Consider the following 26,966-nt stretch of genomic DNA (forward strand, 5'->3'; position numbering starts at 1 on the left):
TAAATAATGGCTTTTTGTGTTGGGAGACAATTGTTCAGACATCATAGTTTGATAGAAAGCTGCTCAGTAGCAGCACAACTGGTAGAAGACATGACTCTTCCTCTGGTTGAATATCAAATGTATGCTCAAAACTCAAACAGCATGTGATTTATGGTTGTTACATCAGATTTTGCATCTGATGTGGGACATGTGCCAGGGAATGATTAATGGGGGAAGGATTGGGAACAGGAGTGGCATAATACCCTGATTTGATATTGCATGAATGACTGAATAAAACTTTGGGGGAAATCCTGAAGTTGGCCCATAAACATATTAGCATTGGCAATTGCAATCCACTTACCCATGGCAGTGCTATGACCTTGTTTCTAAATTTAGCTTCAAGGGAGGTATAATTGTGGGTCGCAATGTGGTTGGCTAAGATGATAGAAGTGAAGATACATGTCAGCATGGATGGTTCAAAAACATTTCTCCAAACAAGCAACTTATCATTTGGCACCGCCTCCCTTCCCATCCCCCCACCTCCATCCCCCTTTACATTGTACACTTTATCAATGTCAGTTCTTGCTATTAATTTTTATATGCACTGTATTTAAGTCTTACATGTGGGCACCCCTGGCATACTTCTCAGGTTGGTGCATCAAGCAGCCACTATTAATTGTGACATGCCCCACACAGAAATCTCAATTTGGTTCTCTGAGCCGTGGCTTGTGTCATTTAGGTCTAAAACTTGTCCTTTGTGTCAGGAAGGCACATTTTGTTGCCAGTCACTAGTTGGAACAGTCAAGAACAGTTTCAAATTATTTTAATTTTCATACAAGAAGTATTTCAGTAACGTACTAGAGAATCATATGCAGCTAAACTTAATCCAAATTAAATACAGTATTGCTAAGTGAAATACAGCTTTGAAAGTAAGCAGAGCAGTTGAATATTATGGGCAAAGATTTTTAGAGAGATGTTAAGTTTCTTAAACCATTGTTTATACTGCTTTATATTTATTTCTATATTGTGAATATGTTATTCACAGAATAATTTAGGAGTTTTTTCCCTTGAGTTTTGTTAGTATGCCAATCAGTAAAGCTAATAGATTGTTCTATGAGACATTTATTTTGCTGTCATGAGGTATTGTGATGTTGTGTTTCCATCACTTAGCACAACAAGATGTTTGCAATTAAACAAAATAATTTTCCATCCTCGAAAATATTTTCCAACTGTAGAGGCTGTACAGATTTGAAGTATGACAAACGTAAAATGTTGGAGAAATTTTGGGTCAATGACAAATTTAGAAAGGTTAGTGTCTTAATGCAGATGAATGATTCAGTCTGTTTAGCTCTTGCCTCATTCAGACAGTGTCAACATAAATCTATGTCCTGAGCTTACAACACAGGCACTGCCTACTCGCACAAACTAACCGCCACTGACTTCATGGCTGAATTATGGTAAGAGCTTTAAATGGATCAGTGAGTATTCATCACACATCTTGTTATCTACAAGATCACTTTTGGAGTGGCATACTCATGGCATGTTTTTACTAATGCTGCATTCACCTAACAGTTGATCAGGTTAACCATTTTCTTGTATTGGTTTAACTACACGAGTGGTATCTGGACATCCAGACCTATGAAATTATATTAATCACACACAGTACTGGCATTCCTGAATGCCCTTGATGAAAGCAGATGAGTATCCTAGTTACAGTGTGTGTACTATAAAGTGACACATCATTATCTTTATTTGCATGTGCCAATTGACACCCTGTATGACAGCATTATGTAATGTCTTACTGAAAATATTTGTTTACAGGGCTCATGCTCTTCCCCACAGGGAAAGAATAGATAACAAGTGTTGCTGTCATATGACAGTTTTCTGTAGATTTTTATGTAAAATCTGCTTTCCATAGAAATTGGTTGCATGTGGGATGAATGTGAGTAAAAATGAGAAGCCAAAACCAAGTGCTTATTTTTACTATGCTGACAATATTTTGGCATACAAGGCAATGTGTGTTCCAACCTCCAACCAAGACCTGTGTCTTGTTTCACCTATTTAAAGATGATCTTCCCTTATAGATCAGACATTTACCACAGTCCTTGAATGTGTGTTGTCATATACATCAATCAAGCAACTTTCATAATCAAACTCTAGTACCAGAAACATCAGTATCATACATAGCTTTCATAGTTTATAAAAATTTGCTTATCCAGGCAGTAACATACGAACATGGCATTAAAGACAAATTAATAAATCAAAATGGCAGATTCAAGTTGAACAGTGTGTAGATATTCGCATTAGGTCTACTCAAAGCAGGCGACTGTGTGTCATAAAGCTAGTGGAAGTAGTAACTATTGCAAAGCATAGTACTGAAAATTTGGCTATCATATCCTTATCCTGTATTTGCTGTGACTTGATGCCACCAAGTATACATAAAGTATATAAAGACATCCTTGCCCTTCACACATGCTGTATCCTTCATTATGTGAATTCATTTGTTAATGGCAGCATAGTACGTTACTGAAATATTGTGTAATGTTGCAGCTTCACCAGACTGGAAACTGAAAACCATATAGGTTCCCCAGGACAGCTTTGGACCATATTCAAGAAGTTTTTGATGTGCACATATTCATTGGTCATTGTAAAATACTCCCTCTACTTTCCCCTTTTACTGTTTTATTGCATTTAATTTTAACTTTTTGAATTTCCATTCCTCTGTTGTTACTTTATGTGTGACCTAACTGTTTCCAGCAATTAAACTTTCAAGTACTGCTCAGTTTTCTGACATATGAATTATCTTATGCCCAAACAGGTTCCAACAAGTAAGAAGCCTCGTCCACGCCCCCAAGTGCAGAATGATGTGGATGTTGAGATATTGGCACGCAACAATGACTTAGTGAAAGTCAACACTGTGACATTAGTCAGCTGGCTTCGACAGAAAAATGTACCCTGCAAAGTAAAAGACAAGAAAGGGGACCTAGTAGAAAAAGTGATGAATTATCTTAACAGTCAGAAAAACGATAGTCATTAATGCTTTGCACAGTAACAATTCTGATGAAGTCCTTCAGTGATATTTTACAAAGTTTTATTTGTTCAAATAGGATTTTACTACTATTTCTCATTTTATAGTGCACAGTTTTAAAATACAGACAGTCCTAAAAGTGTGTGGAAATACAATGTCAGACGAAAAGTTTTTATTGTGAAAAATAATGAAAGTCTTTACCACAACTTCAGTATAACATTTGATCGTATACATGATAATGTGGTAATCATTGCACAACAAATATCTTATCATAATTTCCTGTGTGAGATCAGTGTGAAAATGCAATAAGCCTTTTTAAAATATTCAGTCAGCTAACTACAGTTTTTCATGCCAATTTCGTGGTATAACAATTTTTCCCCAAAAAAAGATCATTTCTGCAGAGCCATATTTTTTCTCATGTACAAAGATGTTGTTTTGACTATCATGGTTAGATCAAGCTGTCAATGAAAAGTTCAGTTCTTAATTGTAAACAGTAAATATGTAATCTTTCTAACAGAGAATAAACTGCATTTATCAATGAAATTGTAAATATTACACTACTCTTGATATGTCCTTTGACTTTTCATTCCACTTTTGTTGCTTCATGGGTAACCTAAATTGTCAAGCTTTTAAGTCCTGCTGAATTTTATGACACATGAATCATTATATGCCTGAAGAGGTAAATGTAATGCCTCCATTGTAGTAAAAAGCTGTAGTAGAAGGAGGAACACAGAAACCCATTTACCAAATAATTCACCTTTTGTTCCATTTTTGCCTTACGTAATACATTTTATACTGTCTGCTTGGTCTGCCTTTTTTATAAATCCCCTTTATTTCTCTTTTTGCAACTACATTTTAGTTTTATTAATATTCGGTCCAGATGTTTCCCTGTAGCACCATAGTTAGATCTAATCAGTCTACTATAACTCATTAAATACCTTGACTTTTGCACAAAACTTAAGCAAGTTATCACCTTTCCATTCTAACAGACTTCTGTTCTTATCAGTACTACACGAGACATGCATCTTTCGCTAAGTGTGACACAAAGCTACAGACCAATGGCCTACAGCATCCTTAGTTCATACTTTATTGCAAATGGCTTGATGTGTTAAGCTCTGCAACTCCCCAGACTAAATGTATTACAGGTCATCCAAAGATCAACTGACTGCTAAATGAAGAGGTCACCAGAAGACAGTGCCAACACACAATAAGACAAAGCAATTTGTGTAGTAGGTAGTTCTTTCTAGTGGTAGATAAAGAACTTCTTGTTATCAGCATGTGATGCATTCGGGTGGGGGGGGGGGGGGGGGGGGGGTCAGGATCAGACTAATCCTTACTAAACTAAGGGTTGTTACTTTCCCCCATCAAACCCTTCAGCTGACAATGTTTACAGACTTGAGGTTCCTGCTTGCAAATGATCAGTGTGTTAGCTCATTTTGTTGAACCCAAGCTGAGAGATGTAGAAGTACTCAGGCCTAGGATGAGTCCACTGTGGGTCTAGTTTTGCCAAGGTTTAGCACTATTCACATCTCCAAAACTCCAAAATCCCTTCAGGCAGCTTACCATGGACTTTCTTGTTGGAGGCAATGCTGCCACATACTGGTTCCCCAGAAATTGATGTTTTGGGCCAGGTGGAAGACTGTTGGGAATTAAAACATCAGAGAACCACAAAAAGACTGCATTTACATATCCAGGCTAAGCTGACAATATCCCTGCATTCACATAAAATTGAAATACCTTATATCACAATTGACCGATATGATCCTATTACATTTTTTAGAAGTGGTTCCATTCTGTGGTTTACAAATCAAGTCCAAAATTTATAATTTACACTAAATAGGTTCTTAGCATTTGCGACAAGATTTCATTGACTTGTGATGTCCGAGTGTGCCCCTCTATATAAAGATCTGTGTGACATTTGCCCATAACCTCTTTGATTTCAATTTCATTAGTATCTTACATCTACTGTTCATCCTTCAGTTTCATAAGACGTCCCTCCCTGAATACCAGATTATATGAAATACAGCTATTTTTTCAAGCACAATGTCATTTTCATTCTGTGCACATATCCAGAGTCCTGTCATATGTTTCTGGACTAAGTTCTCGGAAAGAGATTAAAATAGTACTCTACTGGTATTTCTGACCAATGCTTTGGAGTTCTGGAAAACTGTATAATGCATTCTTTAATTTTTGGTTTAATATATTCTGTTTACCATATTATCTGTATGTTGTATGTTCCTAGTGTGGTGTGGCATCCATTCTAAATTTATACAATTTCCTGTTCGAGATTGAGCTGAATATCCTCCATTCCAGGTTTATGTATTAAAGTCTGGAGCTCTTCACATGAATTAAAGTTGGTGTGTTGTCTTGTAGAAACAGATACAGCCTCCACCTACTATTACCTTTGCCTAAATTTATGTTAACATGTTGAATGCTACCCCCATACTGACAAATGTTTCACTACTAGGTCAGGCCATGGCATCAAACATGATGCCCTGTTGTTGGCACCAGTGGGCACAAAGACATTAGGTGTAAAGCTCTGCTGTGGCTGCCACCAGCCTCATGGCAGTGTGTGTATGTGATGACAGTTCTCTATGAAAGAGGTCTCTTCTATTTGCTCAGGAAGAAAGAAACTTCCACATGGGAAAAATATATTAAAAGCAAAGATTCCAAGACTTACCAAGCGGGAAAGCGCCGGTAGATAGGCACAATGAATAAAACACGAGCTTTCGCAACCGGCGGCTGCTTCGTCAGGAAAGAGGGAAGGAAAAGGAAAGATTAAAGGATGTGGGTTTTAAGGGAGAGGGTAAGGAGTCATTCCAATCCTGGGAGCAGAAAGACTTACCTTAGGGGGAAAAAAGGATAGGTATATACTTGAGCGCGCGCGCACACACACACACGCACACGCACACACAGACATATTTAAAGGCAAAGAGTAAGGGCAGAGATGTAAGTCGAGGCGGAAGTGTGGAGGCAAAGATGTTGTTGAAAGACAGGTGAGGTATGAGTGGCGGCAACTTGAAATTAGCGGAGATTGAGGCCTGGTGGATAACGAGAAGAGAGGATATATAGAAGGGCAAGTTCCCATCTCCGGAGTTCGGAGAGGTTGGTGTTGGTGGCAAGTATCCAGATAACCCGGACGGTGTAACACTGTTCCAAGACGTGCTGCCCGTGGACCAAGGCATGTTTAGCCACAGCGTGATCCTCATTACCAACAAACACTGTCTTCCTGTGTCCATTCATGCGAATGGACAGTTTGTTGATGGTCATTCCCACATAGAAAGCGACACAGTGTAGGCAGGTCAGTTGGTAAACCATGTGGGTGCTTTCACACATGGCTCTGCCCTTGATCGTGTACACCTTCCGGGTTACAGGACTGGAGTAGGTGGTGGTGGGAGGGTGCATAGGACAGGTTTTACACCGGGGGGTGGCTACAAGGGTAGGAGCCAGAGGGTAGGGAAGGTGCTTTGGGGATTTCATAGGAATGAACCAAGAGGTTACGAAGGTTAGGTGGACGGCGGAAAGACACTCTTGGTGGAGTGGGAAGGATTTCATGAAGGATGGATCTCATTTCGGGGCAGGATTTTAGGAAGTCGTATCCCTACTGGAGAGCCACATTAAGAGTCTGACCCAGTCCCGGGAAGTATCCTGTCACAAGTGGGGCACTTTTGGGGTGGTCCTGTGAGAGGTTCTGGGTTTGAGGGGATGAGGAAGTGGCTCTGGTTATTTGCTTCTGTACCAGGTCGGGAGGGTAGTTGCGGGATGCGAAAGCTGTTTTCAGGTTGTTGGTGTAATGGCTTAGGGATTCAGGACTGGAGCAGATTCGTTTGCCACGAAGGCCTAGGCTGGAGGGAAGGGACCGTTTGATATGGAATGGGTGGCAGCTGTCGTAATGGAGGTACTGTTGCTTGTTGGTGGGTTTGATGTGGACGGATGTGTGAAGCTGGCCATTGGACAGATGGAGGTCAACGTCTAGGAAAGTGGCATGCGATTTGGAGTAGGACCAGGTGAATCTGATGGAACCAAAGGAGTTGAGGTTGGAGAGGAAATTCTGGAGTTGTTCTTCACTGTGAGTCCAGATCATGAAGATGTCATCAATAAATCTGTACCAAACTTTGGGTTGGCAGGCTTGGGTAACCAAGAAGGCTTCCTCTAAGCGACCCATAAATAGGTTGGCATACGAGGGGGCCATCCTGGTACCCATGGCTGTTCCCTTTAATTGTTGGTATGTCTGGCCCTCAAAAGTGAAGAAGTTGTGGGTCAGGATGAAGCTGGCTAAGGTGATGAGGAAAGAGGTTTTAGGTAGGGTGGCAGGTGATCGGCGTGAAAGGAAGTGCTCCATTGCAGTGAGGCCCTGGACGTGCGGGATATTTGTGTATAGGGAAGTGGCATCAATGGTTACAAGGATGGTTTCCGGGGCTAACAGCCTGGGTAAGGATTCCAGGTGTTGGAGAAAGTGGTTGGTGTCTCTGATGAAGGATGGGAGACTGCATGTAATGGGTTGAAGGTGTTGATCTACGTAGGCAGAGATACATTCTGTGGGGGCTTGGTAACCAGCTACAATGGGGCTGCCGGGATGTTTGGGTTTGTGAATTTTAGGAAGTAGGTAGAAGGTAGGAGTGCGAGGTGTCAGTGGGGTCAGGAGTCTGAGTCAGGTGAAAGGTTTTGTAGGGGGCCTAAGGTTCTGAGGATTCCTTGAAGCTCCGCCTGGACATCAGGAATGGGATTACCTTGGCAAACTTTGTATGTAGAGTTGTCTGAAAGCTGAAGCAGTCCCTCAGCCACATACTCCCGACGATCAAGTACACCAAGGTCGTGGAACCCTTGTCAGCCAGAAGAATGATGATGGATCGGTCAGCTTTCAGATCACGGATAGCCTGGGCTTCGGCTGTAGTGATGTTGGGAGTAGGATTAAGGTTTTTCAAGAAAGATTGAGAGGCAAGGCTGGAAGTGAGAAATTCCTGGAAGGTTTGGAGAGGGTCATTTTGAGGAAGAGGAGGTGGGTCCCGCTGTGATGGAGGACGGAACTGTTCCAGGTAGGGTTCAATTTGGGTAGTGTCTTGGGGAGTTGGATCATTAGGAGTGGGATCAGGGTTATTTTTCTTCATGGCAAAGTGATATTTCCAGCAGAGACTACGAGTGTAGCACAGTAAATCTTTGACAAGGGCAGTTTGGTTGAATCTGGGAGGGGGGGCTGAAGGTGGGGCCTTTGGATAGGACAGAGGTTTCGGATTGGGAGAGAGGTTTGGAGGAAAGGTTAACTACTGAATTGGGGTGTTGTGGTTCCAGATTGTGTTGACTAGAATTTTGAGGTGTTGGGGGGAGTGGAGCTGGAAGTGGGAGATTAAGATGGGAGAGACTGGGTCTGTGTGCAATGAGGAGGTGGTTGAGGTTTGTTGGAAAGGTTGTGGGGGGTGAGTGAGTTGCCTTTCCGGAGGTGGGAAACCAGGAGATTGGATAGTTTTTTAAGGTGGAGGGTGGCATGCTGTTCTAATTTGCAGTTGGCCTGTAGGAGGATGCTATGAACAGCCGGTGTGGATGTGGGAGAGGAAAGCTTGAGGACTTTGATTTGGGATAGGAGGTGACGGGCGTGTTCATTGGCCGAGTCGATGTATAGGTGAAGGATTAGGCGGGTGAGAGCTATGGATTGTGCAGTTTGTAACTGGTATAAGGACTGATGGAAAGAAGGATTGCAGCCAGAGATGGGAACTTTAAGTGTGAGGCCTTTGGGGGTAATTCCAAATGTCAGACAAGCCTGAGTAAATAAAATATGGGAGTGTAATCTGGCTAGGGTGAAGGCATGTTTGCGGAGGGAATGTAAATAAAATTTAATGGGGTCATTGTGCGGTTGACATGGTATTAGAAGGTGGAAAGGGTAAAGTCTTTCCACTCCCAGGATTGGAATGACTCCTTACCCTCTCCCTTAAAACCCACATCCTTCCGTCTTTCCCTCTCCTTCCCTCTTTCCTTTTAATATATTTTTCCCATGTGGAAGTTTCTTTTATTTGGGCTGCAGTTTCTCTATCACATTCTAAAATTACTCGTGCATCGCATAGCATTCCTAACTCATTCCAGACCTTAAGAATCTTATCATACCCAAATATATAAACAATTGTGTATGTCTTGTCTTCTTGTAACATTACTTCTATCCTTGTGGGATGAATGTAACAATTCAAGCACTGTATCCTATTTACTTTTGCTATAATCTGGACAGCAGAAGAAATTTCTAGATAGTAGACAGAGCTGTTACCAGCTTCCAGTTGTCAGTACTGCCTGAAAACAAAGTGTAGGCATCTGGAACTGTGAAAACAATCCCCCCGACAGTATGTGCCACTCTTACCTGGTTCTTCTCCCTCTCTTCTATCAGTTCTACGTGGTGAGGTTTCCAGATTGGTGAATAATGTTCAAGAACTGGTAGAACAAGTGCCTTATAAGCCTCTTCCTACATGGATAATTTACATTTCTCTTAAGGTTCTTCCTATGAATGTCTGGCATCTGTATTTCTTACTGTTTGTTTTACATGGCCATTCAATTTAAGGTCGTTCTGGGTAGTTACCCTTGGATATCTTGTGGTAGATATCGTTTCAAGCAATTTGTCATAAATTGTATACTCACACAGTAGCAAGTTTATTTTCCTATGATGTACATTATGCTACATTTATTCACGTTCAGGATCAACTTGCAGAGCATGCACCATCCATCAATTCTCTGTAGATCGTCCAGCAAATTGATACTGTCTTTTGGTGTTGCTGCTTTCTTATAGAAAACCACATCACCTGCAACCAGTCTTAATGAGCTTTCGAAGATTTCTACTAGATCCTTTACATACACTGTAAACAGCAACCGTCCTATCACACCTCATTGGGGTAGCACACTGCTTGCAAGTATCAAGGCATCTGGTGGTGCAAAGCTTTCAGACTGTGATGGCTTCCCAAAACTATATTTTTATGTGCTGATGCACTTGCCCTTTTTGATGAAGAAAGGAAAATCCACAAAACAGCATGAATACAACAATGAACTCCACAGAACACAAGATTAAATAGGCATTTTTAAACAAATATGGGGGCACGATGCCAAGGATGGTACTGCACATTTGCAACTTCTGTGACATGTTAAGTATTTCACGAAAAATCTATAGACATCATGTACATACGACATTTATAAGTGGGCAGTTCTGCATACATGTTGGGTGAACTTTTGTATGAGAGGACAAATTGCGACATCAGACTGACATGGTGCTCATACAAGTTGCGATACATGTATTCCAGTGTAAATGTCCCTGACAAGCAACATGTTGAGTTCTATGTAGGTGGTCTTGGAAAATCTTGTCTGATACTGTGTAACCTCTTTTTCTCCCCCCCCCCCCCCCCCCCACTCCCCCCCACTCCCCCACCCCAATGGCTTCATCTAGTTATCTGTTTGCATCATTGGGACACACACTCAATGAACAATGCTTAAGTTCATGGGAATATGTACGAAAATGGCTCACAGACTGGTTCACTTCAAAAGAAAACTTTTTTTTCTTTCTTTTGCATGCCCTTCTAGCCTGCCAGGGAAATGGGAGAAATGTATAAATAGCAATGGAGATTTTGAATAAAATATTGTTTATCAGTTTCAAACAACATGTGTGTAATAATTGCAACCCAATTCTGGTACTGTACAGTACAGTATTTAGTAACTGGCACCGACATTGAGATCAAGTTTCATTTCCCGCATGAATTTAACAGGAACAGTTTAGACAATTTCGATATCCAATAATTTCTAAATTTAGACATTAAATACTTGTGTATTGTGAACAATGTACTGTTACTTGCAACATTTTGCCATATTGTATCCAAAGCATGAAAATCAACTGGAGAGGGGGGGGAGGGGGGGGGGGGTGCGACATGAAGAAGGGCAGGAAAGAAACAGACACTTTTATGCACAGATTTTATGTCAAGTGTACAAATAAATACATCTTATGTACAATAAAAACATAACTTTTAAAAATCTATGAATACATTGGAAATATACATCTTTACAGTAGTTTTCAATATTCCTCAGAAACTAGAAAATTTCAGTTCAATGATTCACAGGCACATTTTGGAAAACTATATATACAAATTATTCTCAAATTTATAAGTCAAAATAATTTTGATTTCATAACTATTCTGGTGTTAGTTACATAGTTAACACACATTACTTATATGACAATAAAATTGCACAAATGTTTCAGTCTTTTAAATGTACTCACACACATTATGTTGGGCAGTTAGCCAGATATTTACATCCACAAAAAATAACTAGAGTGACATACAAAACATTGTAAAAGCCACTGTTTGTTCCTACCTTCCTTCCTTCCTTGCAAATGATAAATTGTAAATGTTTTACCAACAAAAAACATGCAATTTGTTTAACATATCTTACAGTTAACATCTGAAAGGCTTTTCTCTTAAAAGGAAGGATTGGTTTAATCTCATTCTGTATAAACTGGGAACAGTAAGTACCTATCCTGTATGTCACAGCTTATGAGCACAATGCAGAAGATATCAAAATATGTTTCCAAGTGCTAAAATGTCAACAGAATGTGTCTTCACTATTTTGGGAACATGGCTAAATTACTGTGTGCAGCTTTGTATTTCTGCTATCCTCCGATAGTTTTTGTTAAGCATTCTGTACTAGATCGTTCTCTCTCTCTCTCTCTCTCTCTCTCTCTCTCTCTCTCTCTCTCTCTCTCTCTCTCCCTCCCTCCTTCAGTAATCCAGTGTAATATAATTATATCTCATCTCGCATGGTATGCAGCAGTATTGGGGTGTTAATATTAAATTGTTTCAAAATTAACTTCAATACAATTAAATACTAGTTGTTCCCTGCAGAAGTCTTTGCAAATATAGTACATGAAAATTAGTCACTTTCTTTCTTATACCAATGAGTTGGTGGCTGTCCTAAGCTGTTTGAGACTGATGGCTGGGTTCTTGGACTTCGAGATGTCATTTGGAATTCAGGTGGCAGGTCATAGCAGCGACAAACACAACATGATGGAAATTTAAACCAATCGGAGAATATTCCACGACATTCATTGTTGGGGTCATACGCCAACAGTCTGTGAAGACGATACTGTTGTTCACAGCGACACCCTTCGCGACAGTACATTTGTTTCAGCTCATACCTGACAGCAAAATTTAAAAAAGAAGCTTTAATAAGATAATATGAATGACATAAAACTATTATTTTTAGTTTATAGTACATCATTACATGGCTTGGTGTCAGAGGGTAAATATAAAGTGACAAATGGAAAAGTTCTGCCAGTATTGAGTGATTTGAGGTGTACATTAAATTACGGGTCTCCCCTTATAACGCTCTAGATGAACTGGTCCACAAGATAGTGGAACACAATAGCAACAATCCTCACTAGAACAATGTATAACAAAACATTGTAATACTCAAAGTGATCTTGGAATTATGCATTATTTTTATTATTTTGTCTTTGTGTACTGGAATTTAATTCAGTGCTGAAAGAAGAAAGTGTCTTTTTCATTGTGGAAGTGGTTACTTTGAATAAATCTTCTGTTTCCACCTTTATACCTGCTTTTTTCTCTCAAACACATACACTGATACGTCAAAACATCATGACCATTTCCCATCACGATGTCGGATGCTGCTGGGTAGCATTGCTTGCATATGATGTGGTAGCGAAAGTATGTAAGCGGAGCAGTCATGGGCAGGGGATCACTCTAGCAAAGATACGGGCTGCAAGTGGGTAAACACCTTGAGATAAGAGACTTTGACAAAGGCTAGCTTATCATTATGCAGAGCTGGTCAACTTTTATCTCGAAAACAGTGAAACTGGTCAAATGTTCACATGGTACTGTCATGAGCATCTACAGCAAGGAGAAGAAGGACAGTGAAACTACCACCAGGTGCTAAATGGTTTGATGTCCATGACTGTTCGTAGAATGTGGGGTCCAGTGGCTTTTCTGCTCTGTAAAATAGGACAAATGGTGATCTGTTGCATCTCTGCTGAAAGAGCACAGTGCTGGTGCACACAATAGTGTTTCACAGCACACCATTCATCATACATTGTTGAACATGGAGCTCCCCAGCAAACAACCCCTGTGTGTTCACATCTTGACCCAATGACATTGTCAATTATGATTTCAGTGTGCATGGAACCATCGGGATTTGACTGTTAATCAATGGAAATGTGTCGGCTCTTTGGGTGAACCACAGCTTCTTGATGTAGATACAATAGGACCCATCTGAGTCAGTATCGGGCACCACGACCGCGTTATTTACATGAATTTCATGACCTGTGCATAGACATCTAATGCCACAAACCTAACAACAAACTATCAGATCTCTGATTTGTAGAATCAGTGAAGTATTTTGTTCCAAAGAATGAACTATTAAGCAGGTGGTCATAATGTTTTGGCTGATCAGTGTACATGAATACATTAATATTGTTTAAAAGAAAACAGTTACTTAAATCTGGAACACCACAGGTGTTGCAATACAATACCCCAAGTAGTTTAATGTTTACATAAAATTGGGCATTTGTCAAAGAAAAGATGTCAATACATTTCATTATTTTTATAAGCTTGTTTCCAATGATTATTATTACTTGCATGTAACAGGGACCATCAGTCTTTGACTTTAGATAATCAGATAATTTGTAGCATAAGGAGTCAAAAGTAATATTTTAATTTTCTTTTGAATTTAAAGGAACTGAGAGTTTCTTGCCTTGTCTAGCGTGAACTTGTTTGCAACAGAATACAGAAAACCTTAAATTCTCGGCCCCCTCTTTCCCCTTTTGTGTTGAACTGTATAGGAGTCAAGCATCTAGGATACTTGTGTTTATGTCTTATACAACGACCAGCGAACCCAGCAATGCTTCACAGTTGCTAAATATGTATGGGAATTGCATAGACAAACTCATTGTTCGCCCCTCTCTTTGTCCAGCTACTTTTCCTTCTCCACTCTCTCTCCCTTATTCCTTACTGTCTGACATTGAGCCTTGTTTATTGTAATTACAAACAAAACCTTTACTGGAAATTGAAGTCTTAAAATGAATGGATAAATCAGCTGGGATCAAGTGCATGAGAGAGATTTCTCCAGCTGCTGTATCTGTGAGTATAGTAGCTCCAATGACTATTTCACATAGTTTTACTCTTTGAATGGGTAGAATTACCAAGTGTCAGATGATTCAAATTCCATAGATGTATTCTAATCCTAAGCCAATAAGTCCTGTCCTGTCCTGTTTATTATAAAACTGATGGTAAGGAAGAAAACAAATCAGCATTTTGTTTTGTGTACAATTTTTGTTTGAATATTTAAATGAAGAGAGTAATATGGGAGAAGCAATTTGTGTAAGCTTACATGCCCCCATATTGTAGCTAAAACTAACCATGCGGAAAAACTGAAACCACAGCCTTTTCTTCCTTGCAGCTGACTTTAAGAGAAAACCTGGGTGTTGCTGCTTAAAAATATATAGCCCTTGTCCTTCCTAATGGTACTGGAGTGTTGCGTAAAGATTTGAAGTAAATCATTCGAGAACTTTTTAAGATTTTTGTCTTGCAATGTTGCACCTATTGTACATACTTATTATACCACATGTAGATGTATTCTACAACTATCCGAACATTAGAGTATCATGAAAAAATTTGAAGGAGACTGCTAAAAAACTAGTTTTTGGTAACAACATTGACAACTGAATTGTCTTTTACATACCATATATATTAGAAAAATATAAAGGATCCAACAATGGAAAATCCAAGATGGAATGTGACAATGTATACACAGCCTATTTCCATCCATAAGTCTAATAGAATATATGCCAAAATCTGAAGTAACTCAGTCACAAACCTTTTGGTGAAACATTAAACAATTACTTGTCTATATATAATAGCACAGATTGCTTATATCATATATGACTGGAAACTGATTTTACTGTTAGTTGTAAAAAGTAAGGAGTCACTGTACTGAGACAGGAATCCAAGATCTACAGGTGCTTTTTATGCAGTATTCTTATTGCTCACTTTTGCTGACTGACTATATTCTTCAGATGCATTGTTCCACAAGACAAGGAGTTAAAGTAAAGCTTTTATTCACTGAACTTCCCCACAAATTCCACAACAGCAGTTTATCTTTATTTCTGGAGTGTGTCTCATCCATGAACTAGGTCTCTGAAGCCATATATATTGATTAATTGAAACATTTTGACCACCTCTTTTTAGAATGCAATGCAGCAGTGATTCAAAAACTCCTTAATAATCCGGAGGTCATTTAATTTCCAGAAATTGCAGGACAGTCATTTGTGGGTGTGATGCTGGCAACCTGTAGTACCCCAGATGCGTTTCAACAGGTTCAGATCAGGCAGATTTGGCGGGTAAGACACCAGCACGAGTTCATTATCATGTTCTTCAATCCAGTGTAGCATGGCTCTAGCCAAGTGACAGACAGTTATCCTACAAGAAAATGCCACCACTCTTGGAGAAGACATCAGGAAAAAGGGGGATAAATGTGGTCTGCACAGTGTTTACGCAGTCCATAACTGTCATGGTGTCTTCAGTTACTTCCCCACATCCCATGGAAGCCCAGGCGAACGTTAACCCGCACCATAATACTGCCCCCCTTCTCACTGGCCTACAACCTTGGCATGATGCACGTTTCATACAGCAGTTTTCCTGGATTGCGGCATATTTGGACATGACAGTCAACATTAAGAACTTGATTCATCTGGCCAGATGACATGTTTCCACTGATCCACAGTCCAAAGTCTATTGTCCCATGCCAGCTGCAATTTTGACAAAATTTTTGTGTAAACATAGGAACACATAGGGGTCATCTGCCAGGGAGCCTCATGTTCAACAACATGCACTGAACAGTGTAATCAGATACACCTGTGCCTGCATCAGCATTGCTCTGTCTTCATATTTCCTCCTACCCTACTTGCTAGGCTACAGCCTCTACATTCTCCGATGAAGCACAGATATCCACCACCTCATTGCTTACCTGTGGCTTCACTATTTGTCACTGTTTTGCATAGTGCTCACTACCAGTAGCACTGAACAGCCAACCAGCTTCTCAGTTACCAAGATGCTTGTTCACAGGCATCAGCCGATAACAGTCTGCACTATGTTGCATACGTCAGTGGATTTCCCCTTTTTGCAGCCTGTATTTTAACTAGAATCATTTCCCATGCATCTATGATCCACGTTTATACTTTCCTTACTATGTCATCTTCCCACAATGCCACCACACAGCATACAGTCTCCCCGTGGTCAGTGGACAATATTTTGGCTCATCGGTGCAGGATTTAACACCTTTGTCATACTTCCTTTGCCTGCAGTTCAGTACCGTACAATACAATAAAAATATTTGAAATCAAAATGATGAAATATTTTGTGAAATGATTTGTCTAAAAATAAGAAATAAAAGAAGATATAGAAACATTAGTTGCACCTTTGAATGGCGGTCAAAATCACATACAGCAAATTAGACTGCACATTTTACATAATCCGACAGACAAATATCCTCTAGTACACACTCACATTCAAAGATTCTAAGCTAAACATTGGACTTTAAATTCTCAATAGGACCTCATTTCACTCTGTCTTCACGCCACAAGTGGCCCATCAGGACCATCAGACCACTGTGTCATCCTCAGCTGAGGATGCGGATAGCAGGGGCGAGTGGTCAGCACACCGCTCTCCCGGTCGTTATGATGGTTTTCTTTGACTGGAGCCGCTACTATTCAGTCAAGTAGCTCCTCAATTGGCATCACAAGGCTGAGTGCACCGCGAAAAATGGCAACAGCACGTGGCAGCCAGGATGGTCACCCATCCAAGTGCCGGCCATGTCCGACAGTGCTTGACTTTGGTGATCTGAGGTGAACTGGTGTACCCAGTGTGGCAAGGCCATTGCCCAATAGGACCTCATTTTCTGCACATTATTTTGAGCATCATTTAGAGGTGCATCAAATGTTTCTCTAATCTGTGTTATTTATTACTTTTAGACAAATCTTTTTGCAAATCATTTGACCTTTCAGTTAGCACAGAAAGCACGAAATGTAATGTATTTAAATATGTCAATACTGTATCATCATCATCATCATCATCATCATCATCATCATCATCATCATCATCATCATCAAAACTGCCAATGTAACCAATTTTCCCATACTTCCAGACTACTGATTAACCCTTCCTCAGCTTCTGCACATGTCAGCTCCTATTAGTTTTCTGGGAAATGCAAAATTCTAATAGTCGCGCAAAAATTTCCAGGACAGAGCGTTCTAAGATTACAATCACTGCTACAAACTCCAGGATTGTATACAGAGTTTCATAGAACTGATTCATTAAGTCCTTTAAGATTTCATATACGTCATGGTACACTGAATAAAAAAATGGTTGTCGGATAACATTAAGTATAATTATATACTTTATCATATGCAAAAGTTCAGATTGAGCTGAAATTACTCTTATGAAACTCAAATAAATGGATAACAGCAACAAAAACAAAATGAGTTGGAACCAGTAAATCATATGTTCCTCTTAATTCAGCAATCCATTTATATATAACTTCTTTTATGTAATTTATTATCAGTTTGTCCATGTTGGATGATGATAAACCATGTTAACAGTTTTGAAGTTATTGAACAGTATCTCTTTTATAATTACAGCATGTCATTTTTCTCATGATATCATTGACACAATTTTTTTAATCCATTTGACTTCTACTACTACTACTACTACTACTACTACTACTACTACTATTATTATTATTATTATTATTATTATTATTATTATTATTATTATTATCATCATCATCATCATCATCATCATTTGATGTTGCTTCTCTACAGCATAAAATAATCTACCTATTTTTCTTGCACTTGCTCTGTACATATGGAAGCATTGTGTCTTATCTCCTATTATTAAAAAAATATATGTATGCCTGTCATGATATGTATTAACATTTGGCAGTTTCAGATACACTTAATAATGCATAATATAAATGACGAAACAACTTTTGTGAACTTAATGAAGTTCTAAAAAAGCAACTGGAGAAGCTTTTCATTATGGACAAAAACGATCACTATTGTGTCATTATGGAAACATACAGAAAGAGTAATTATAAAAGAAGAAAGTTGATAAACATTCAGAATTAATGGATAAAATGTAATCAAAAACCCTTTCATTTTCTCAGAGATACTCACGTGCATTTTTCCCAGTGAACATATTGCTCAAATGGATACAAATTCAATAAAGCAAGAACTTCCCCTCGGGTGTTGTTAGCCCAAAAAGGTGCTACAACTTCTTCTTTCACAGGACAAGCATTCCTGTAATGCAAAAGAGAGCATGTTATGATTTATTACACAATGAACTGCCTTTGGGAGTTCAAACAGTATGTATTTTAAATACGTTTCATGAATTTGAGACTGAAACTGCCTACAGGAAATTTTTCCCATATTAAAATTTCAGCCCCTTTCCCTCATCTTATTGTTATACTAGGTGGACGATGGTTTGTAACTTAATATTTCTTATCCTAGTTCATTTTGGAATAGAAGTCTACACTATCAAATATGTAGTTTTTGAGAAAAAATTATAAACCCGCTGATACAATTTTTTGTTCCGCTGAATAAACTAAACACTGCGATTATTACACACTGTTTGTAGCCTTCCTTGCATCTGCTGCTGAAATACAGGTGTGAAACTACATGCAACATCTTTGACAGATTCCTCAGTAATATGACTGTCAGTATAGAGGTAGAATCTCCTGACGGAACAAAGTGGGACGTACTTTAAATGTATTCTCTGTTGTAAATATGGACAACTATCAGCTGTGTAATGGAATGAGGGCAACAAAAATTTTTATCAGATCGGGACTTGAACTTGGATTTCCCACTTATTGCAAGCAATCACCTTACCATTTGGCTATCCAGCATGACTCACAGCCAGATCCAAACTTCCAAATGTCATCAACCATGTCCAAAGGAACATGGTATCACAATTCCGAATGCCATAGGCACTGCACTATCTTATTTATCCGCCAACACTGGGCGAGCAACTTTCAAGTAAAATTTCTCCCCTGCACAGGAATATACATAATGGACATACGAGTACAGGTTGAAGACATATGATTGATGACATTTGGAAGTTTGGGTCTGGGTCTGGCCACGAGTTGTGCTCTTATAGCCAAATGGTAAGATGACCGCTCACAACAAGTGGGAAATCTGGGTTTGTGTCTGCTCCAGCAAAAATTTTCATTGTCATTCCATTACATAGCCGATTGTTGTCCACATTCACAATTGTGAATACATTTAATGTATTTCATAACAGCTGTAGTCACCATGATAACTTTTCCTTCGCACGTGCACACACATCCAAAGGAACAATGCATCATAACTCAGAATAACGCAGGCACTGCAAAAGTGGAGTGTAGTTCCTACCAAAATTAGAAGTCCTGGAAGGCACTGACAGCAACATGTTCTTTGGGAGAATTCTGGTTTTATCATGATTCTTTCCTCAAGTGCTTGCTATTTGTTTATTGATGAACTTATTCTCAAATACATTTAAAATTGTGATTCTTGAAGTTTCCTTATATACTTAATGTTCTATGAGGTTTCATGATTGCAGCTGTATCATGTTGACTTCTGGATACAATATTTCTTCTGGCAACTGTCCAGCCTTCTTCAGTTGAGTGACTGCCGCTAGGGACTGCTACTGCATAATATTGAGAGAATCCTTTTTACCTTCCATGAGGGTGGGATTCCTCTGTGTTTGAAGTACTGGTTAGCTTTTGTAATCTTGCCTTCATCAAGAAGTAAGTTCATATTAGTTTAAAGGCTTGATTAGCTATGATACTCTGCATTGTAAGCTTCTTTGATTGTTGAAGGAGACTGTTAGTTCACAGCATTGGCTTAACAGCAAAAATTGGCGGAGAAATGCATGAGCATTGGCAGCCATCACCAGAGCGCCCTGTATCGAAATCCACACCCTCACAAGTAACTGTTTCATCTGTGGTCTGCAGGCACAGGCGTAAAGTTAAGAGTGCATGTCTGCCCTGTGACAGAATGCACGCTTGCATCACTAAAAATAACTGTCAGATGTCACCAGATTTGTCTTTATGAATAAAATGATTTCTCTCAAAATAAAGAGAGAACCAGGTCCCAAGCCTTGTCCAGTTGAAAGCCACCATCACAATTTATAAGATTTGTGATGGACATATTTCCACACATTCTTAAATTACTAAATCCCAAAAGGATCTCACCAGGGCCAAGACATTTGTGGCAGAATAAGCCATAGTGTGTCCAGAGGTAATACAATGCTCAGCTACTGCCACTTACTGGGCTACGAAAGGCAAGTGTGGTGCTCAAGTTCAACACACCTTTCATGTACTTTGCTTATCTGACCTATGTATGCCTTACCACACTGACAAGGCATTTTGTAAATCGTGGTCTTCCGATTACCCAAATCATTCTTTACTGAACCGAGAAGGGCACTAATCGTTGCCTGTGGCTGGCAGATAACGAACTTTATGTTTCCTGTCTAGTTTAGACAAAAAGTTGCCAACGTATGGAAGGAACACCCTGGACCTGAACAGCTCCACGTTTTCTTGATGATGTGTGTGATCATGTTTCTTCCTCCTTAACATTGCACTAATTTGATGTGGAGAGTAACCATTATCTTTGAACATCAACTGTAATGGTTCTAGCTAGTTTGTAAGGCTGTCCCCATCAGAAACAACATGAGCCAGGTGCACCAAAGGTCTAAGTATGCCAGAAGTTTGTGAAGGGTGATGGCTTCAAATGTCAAGCTGCCATCACCCTTCATGAACTACTGGCATCCTTAGAACATTGGTGCACTGTGCTTATGTTTCTGATGGAGATACACTTTCAAAGGAGCTAGTCCATCTACAGTTGGTGTTCAAGGCAATGGTTACTCTCCACATCAAATTAGTGCAGCACTAAGGAGGAAGAAACATGACCACCCACAACATCAAGATGATAAGGAGATAAGGAGCTGTTCAAGTCCAGGGCATTTTTCCATACATCAGCAACCTCTTGTATAAACTAAGCAGAATCCTAAGGAAACATCAAGTTAAAGTAATCTTACAGGCACCAGCAAAGATTAGTGCCTTTATCGGTTCAGTAAAGAGCGATCTGGGTCTGCAAAGACCAAGATTTACAAAATTTCTGGCCAGTGTGTCAAAGCATCTTTAGGTCAGACAATACACACAGTACATGAAAGGTGCATTGGACACGAGTGCCACACTCTACTTCCACAGCCCAGTACGTCAGCCATAGCTGATCATTGTATTACCATTGGACATTCTGTGGACCACCCTGCCACAAAAATCTTGGCCCCAACAAGATCCTTTTGGGATTCAGTAATCGAAGAATGTGCAGAAATATGTCTACCTCAAAACCTTATAAATTATTATGGCAGCTTTAAACTGGACAAGGCTTGGGACCTGGTTATCTCTTTAATTTCTTCTGAGAGAAAGCATTTTATTCTACAGAGACATCTCACATTTGTTTTCAGCGACAAGTGCACATTCCAACAGAAGGCAGATTTGCGGTTTCACCTTTATGCATGTGCTTGTGTGCCACAGATGGAACAGTCTTTGCAGAGGGCGTGGATTTCGACAGAGGGCACTCCAGTGACAGCCACCAATGCACATGAGTTTCTGGGCCAGTTTTTGCTACAAAGCCAATGCCATGAACTGGCAGTCTGCAGTGGTGGATACTCACCTGAAGATGGTTGAACGGTTACCAGTCATAATACTGCAGAAAGAAGTCAACATGATCCAGCTGCAATCCTGAAACCTCATAGGACATTTAAAATTTCACTTAAAACAGAGGCATGTAGCGTACTGGGAGGTGAAGAATGTTCATTACAGTTATAAGAGTGATGCATTTCATACAACTCTATACATTATGAATGCCACTGAATTCAAAGGAACAGAAATGGGGAATACAATTTTATTAATCTGCAATATCACATAATCGCTTTACAGTAATCATGAGGTACCTCAGGTTTAATTCAAGTTCAGTGAGGTTGGAGTGACTAAAAGGTGACAAGTTTGCTCTCATTGCAGATGCAAGGGAGGGATTCACAGCAAACTTTCAAAGCACATACATTTCTAGCCTACATGTGTGTGTCAGTGAGCAGTTGCTCCTCTCCCAGTGCACATGTCACTTCACAGCTTCAAAACCTGACAAGTGTGAGCAGAACTACACGATAATTGTCAATAAAGACTCAAAATTTTCTTCACTACAATTTCACTAAAATTTAGAGTCCATACTCAACTAAAGGAAATAATGTGTGTGCCACCTTTTTCACTTAACTTTTTCCAGCAAAACAATTGGAAACCAACAAACCAGCTTGCTTGGTACAATTAACAAAATTATAATGGACATTCCAGAGTGCATGAATAACACTCCTGAGGATCTCTACAAGACTCGATGATATGATCATAACAGTGTATCAAGGAAAGCCATGAAATAACATAATTCCTATGAATATACATGAAGGGAGTCAGTTTCAGTCACTGCAGGATTTCCTAGAACTAAAACCAATGTAATGTTTACTTCTTTATCATGTAGATAAGGTAAATACCATGAACCTGCCGAGTCTACTACCCCATACTATTTTAAATTTTGTACAAAGATAAAATATTTGAAACAGTAAAAAGCCTCAGCTAAGTCTTAAAATATTTGTGATTGTGACGGTATGATGTAAAATGCACTCATTTTTTTAACTTTTTCCAGTGAATATACATAAGCAGTTTAGTGACACACATGAAATTACCATGTGTGTCAGTAGTTTTGAACGATAAACACCTATTCCAAACACAGATAATTCTTTCTGAAAATTCCATAAATGTTATACCACTAAAGTATAGCACTTTGCAGGGTACAACCACCAACAACAAGAGTTTACTCAGCTGTCTGACTACTCTTAATCTTTCCTTGCCCGCCACCTTACTCCATCATTCCCCCTTCCAACCTGCCATTAGAGAATAGCCTATAACAGAATACAAAAACCTCTGCATACCAGTTTCTCAGTTTGGTGTAGGGGCAAATTTCCAGGCACAGAGTTTCATTTTTCAGGATAAGGCGCAAAAAGCGTAAGTTAAAAAGAAATAAAAAAACTGATGTATTATGTTGAAAAACTACACTCGAGGGATTTATACATCCCCATAAACCTCTGGTGGTGAAAGCCCCACAACGACTGAAATAGTTATACAAGTATCATACCAGAAGCTTTCACTTATGGTATCTATGTAGAAAAAACGATACATTAGAAACATCTGAATGTTTATATGTGCACTGTGATGTTCCAGACACGCACGGTCAGTTGCTTGTTTGTGGTAAAAATATAAACAATCACACATTTTGCTGGGATAAGGCCTATAATAAAGTATTTTCAGAGTTTTCAGTTATTTGGAAACTGAGGTGCTGAGTTAAGTGTAACTATGCAGCCACCAAAGATGAAGAGATCTCAGAGCCTTCAAAAACCTAAACAGCCAACAATATAATGATGTCCTCTGTCAGCTGAAGATACATACGCTGTGGATTTATAGTTAAAAGCCAGAGACAAAAATAGTCGAAGCAGAGAGCGATAACAGTGCGCCAAAAAAAAGTAAAAGAAACAGTTTCATCAGCAGAAAGTATCACAGCTGCAATTATGTGGATTCCTGAAGTATGTCCTATGTAAGGATGTAACTGTAATTGGGGAGTATTACATTTCATTACTCAACACACTGAAACATGCAGTTCATGTTATGAAGAAGAAAGTTGTTTTCCATCACAATAAACTTTTCTAAGTTCTGGATTGTAGAGAAACTGCACAACTTTCACTTCAACACACTTGTCCATCTACCATATTCACTGGATTTGGTTCCCAGCAAATAAATTTGCTCATATACATGAAGAAAATGATAATGTTGAAGGCTAGCAGACTTTTTTTTGCACTGTAGGGCAAATCTTGTTTTTTCTAAGGATATGAAACAGTTGAGAAGTCTTTGAACTTCCTATATTTACTTAAAATATATATCAAATTGCATCAAGTGTTTTGCATGTAACTCTCAATGACAGTGTTTCCATCACTCGACTCAACAGCAAGGAATGGAATGACGACACACCACACAGTAGGAATAAAAATAAACTCAATCAAATGAAATGAAAAATATGGTATCCTTGGGTTTCATAACAGAGATAGTCATTAAGTAGAAAATACCTCTTGCTACAAGTGAAAAAAAGATTGTGAGGAAACACAACTGAAAATTAACAGATTAAGGTTCATGTCGGATATCAGGAGTTGTGAAACTTGCAGTAAGTGTGTATACCACAAGTATGTACAATATTTTACAGTATGTAAAAATTCTACTGCTTTAAGGAGCAAAATACTTGCTCCTTCATGCATAAATTCCACAGCAAAAACTCTGGAAGTGAATATCAGCAATTCTATTGATATACTTCCTTTCCAAAAACAGATTCAGAATTAAATTAGAAGCAGTAGCCCTACTTCAATAGTGAAGTAACATTTACTTAATTTCATGACAGTAATAAAATTAAAACTTGATTATAGAGTAGAGTTTTTATATCTCAGTACTGTGATTTTCAGACAAATGACTTACACTCCTCGAAGTCTGTGTGCTGGCAGTGGCTGTTCCTTATGCTTCGCTTGTGCATCTTGAAAAAGCATAGTTTCTGAAACGTCCTCCTTCGGTAGCTGTGCTGTTGTACTGGTTGTCCCTTCAGTAGTTGTTATGTGAGTATTTGTAACAATAACTGTGTCAGTAGTTATTTCAATCTGATCAGTAATAAGATCTGGCACAAGGCTTGATCCCATAAAGCTGTCTTCTGTAGAGTCTTCAATGAAACTTGTACTGTTATCTTGAGCAGTAGTTGTCAGCAGTGTGCTGGCAGGTGTTACAGTTGTATGCTGGGTGGTATTATACTTTGAGGAAAAATTGGTAGTGGTTAGTGGAGATGGCTTCAGATTCTGTGTCGTGTTCTGTGTAGTGCTCTTAGTGTTTGTAGTTGTTCCTTGAGGAGATGCAGTTGAGGTAGATGAAGAGGGAGCTTCTTGCTTCTGTTCCTTTGTAGTGGCACTTGTCACAGGAGCCTTATTTCTGAATGATGTTCTTCGCGATTCTCCAAGCTTCCATTCATTGTCGTGCATGTAATTCACATCATTGGACACAATTTCAGCTCTGAGGACAGAAATGTGTCTTTCTTCACCATACATTCTTCGCATCAGGCCATGGTTCTCCTGGACAAATCGACGAACTGCATGCCTAGAAGATTACAAACAGGATTACTATACTTAAAAGCAAACTTCATTAAAACAAGAAAAAACATGCAATATTTGAACTGTCTAAGTGAAGAACATTAACATTACAGCATTTTAATATTTAGAGTAATTTGTCTTTGATGCAACAAAGACTTATTCTATGATGAACTGTATGGTAATGCATGTGTGATAGATATTTGTGTATCATATAACATTAAAATTTCTTTTTAAGCCCCTGGATATTTATACGCATTTAAGTTGTTCTAATAAAAGCAATTTAATTTATGCCACTGTACACCAATGAGCAGTTAAATTAGGAACAGCTGACACTATCCTTATTGGCTTGCAACATTGAATGGTTTCTCATATCTCACATAAAAATCATGTTGTCAGACCTATTAGTGGCTGCAAGTGTAACAAATGCAAACATGATGATCAGACAATTTCCCACAAAAAACTGATTGCAGAATTAGAGTCTTATCAGATGCATGGGAATTGGGGGCTGGACACATGCTATGATACCTCGTATATCTGATACTTGAAGCCGTTGGCAGACTGTGAACCGTTTCCTTCCCCACTTTAGTAACAACATGCTATTACACTGTTCCCAAATTGTTTCAGAGTAGTTAGATTGACACACTGTAAACATGAGGTTACTTGAGCTCAGTTCTATTGACTGAATCTGGTGTGGTGTTCAGATAGAAGTACACTCTTAGAAACTGGCATCAAACAATCTCAAAAATTTTGGTCTAACTGCTGAGTTGTTTAGGGCTAACATGACGCCCTAGGTCTTTTTCCTTGTGGATTTCAGCATCAACATCAAGACAAAAAGTACATAATGCATGATACGTATTGACACCATGCCTCTCATGAAATTAAATGATTATATGGCGTTTTTGGCTGGGAGACCCCATCTGGGGTTGTTCAGCCACCTGGTGCAAGTATTTCCATTTGACACATTGTTTGTGACATGAACATCTTTGTGATGAAGGTGAGATGAGATGAAATGATTAACATTATAGAAGCAACCAATTCCCAACCAAAGAGAACCTTTGAACCAGTTGGGAATCCAAATCAGACTCTGTGCTCTAGATACAGTAACACCAACCTCTACACCATGAGCTGTCAATGTGCATCTCATAAATTATGGTTATATTATCGAAAGTTTTCAGGGAATTTAAGAGCATGGCCTTGAGAACTCTTATGTGTACTTAAAATGTACTAAATTAAAATAATTTATTTTCTGAATTATTATCATGGTTTAACATCTCTTTGGCTTGACTACTTACAAGTGCACTCACCAGGGGTAGGCACTTCCAGGGACTGTGCACCATGATTGCTTCTGAAAGTCACATGGTGGTTCATGAGATTTAGACGTCCTGTATGGTTTCGCACATGACGAATAGCCATCATATGCATGTAAAATGTGAATGCAACTTAGAATAATCTGTAAAAGACAATTACATTGTTATAAAAAATGTGGGTGTGTATACACAAAACTATGAGTAAGAAAATTGGCACTATTGTGACATGCTTGAAGCAGTGTTACAGTGATTAGTTTCTAAGATTTTCACCTATTTTTCTATCTGTTGCTTACTGTTTGTAAGATGCTAACATTTTTTCTAATAAGGAAGTGCCCAATACATGGAAAAGCTAGTATATATTCTCATTTTTAA

The 26,966-nt window shown here is 39.0% G+C and overlaps 2 protein-coding genes across 4 annotated transcripts in view; one reads left to right on the plus strand and one right to left on the minus strand.

Annotated features, from left to right (window-relative positions):
• LOC126336892 (uncharacterized protein C18orf63-like) overlaps positions 1-3,557 on the plus strand; it is a 186,826-nt gene extending 183,269 nt beyond the window's left edge. For both annotated transcript variants that reach the window (XM_050001005.1, XM_050001006.1), the window contains exon 9: positions 2,798-3,557. In XM_050001005.1, the coding sequence (XP_049856962.1) occupies positions 2,798-3,016 (219 nt within the window). In that variant the 3' untranslated portion in view covers positions 3,017-3,557. The remainder of the gene's footprint in view (positions 1-2,797) is intronic.
• Positions 3,558-11,675: 8,118 nt separating this feature from the next.
• LOC126336893 (protein spaetzle 4) overlaps positions 11,676-26,966 on the minus strand; it is a 47,095-nt gene continuing 31,804 nt past the window's right edge. Inside the window, exons 2-5 of one of the 2 annotated variants that reach the window (XM_050001007.1) lie at positions 26,592-26,737; positions 24,632-25,294; positions 18,204-18,326; positions 11,676-12,155 (exon numbers count right to left, since the gene is read on the minus strand). In XM_050001007.1, the coding sequence (XP_049856964.1) occupies positions 11,891-12,155; positions 18,204-18,326; positions 24,632-25,294; positions 26,592-26,737 (1,197 nt within the window). In that variant the 3' untranslated portion in view covers positions 11,676-11,890. Of the gene's footprint in view, positions 12,156-18,203; positions 18,327-24,631; positions 25,295-26,579; positions 26,738-26,966 lie in introns of those variants that run through there. The other variant, XM_050001008.1, reaches the window with a different exon arrangement.

This window comes from Schistocerca gregaria, chromosome 2, assembly GCF_023897955.1.
Source record: "Schistocerca gregaria isolate iqSchGreg1 chromosome 2, iqSchGreg1.2, whole genome shotgun sequence".
NCBI classification, from domain to species: Eukaryota; Metazoa; Arthropoda; class Insecta; order Orthoptera; family Acrididae; genus Schistocerca; species Schistocerca gregaria.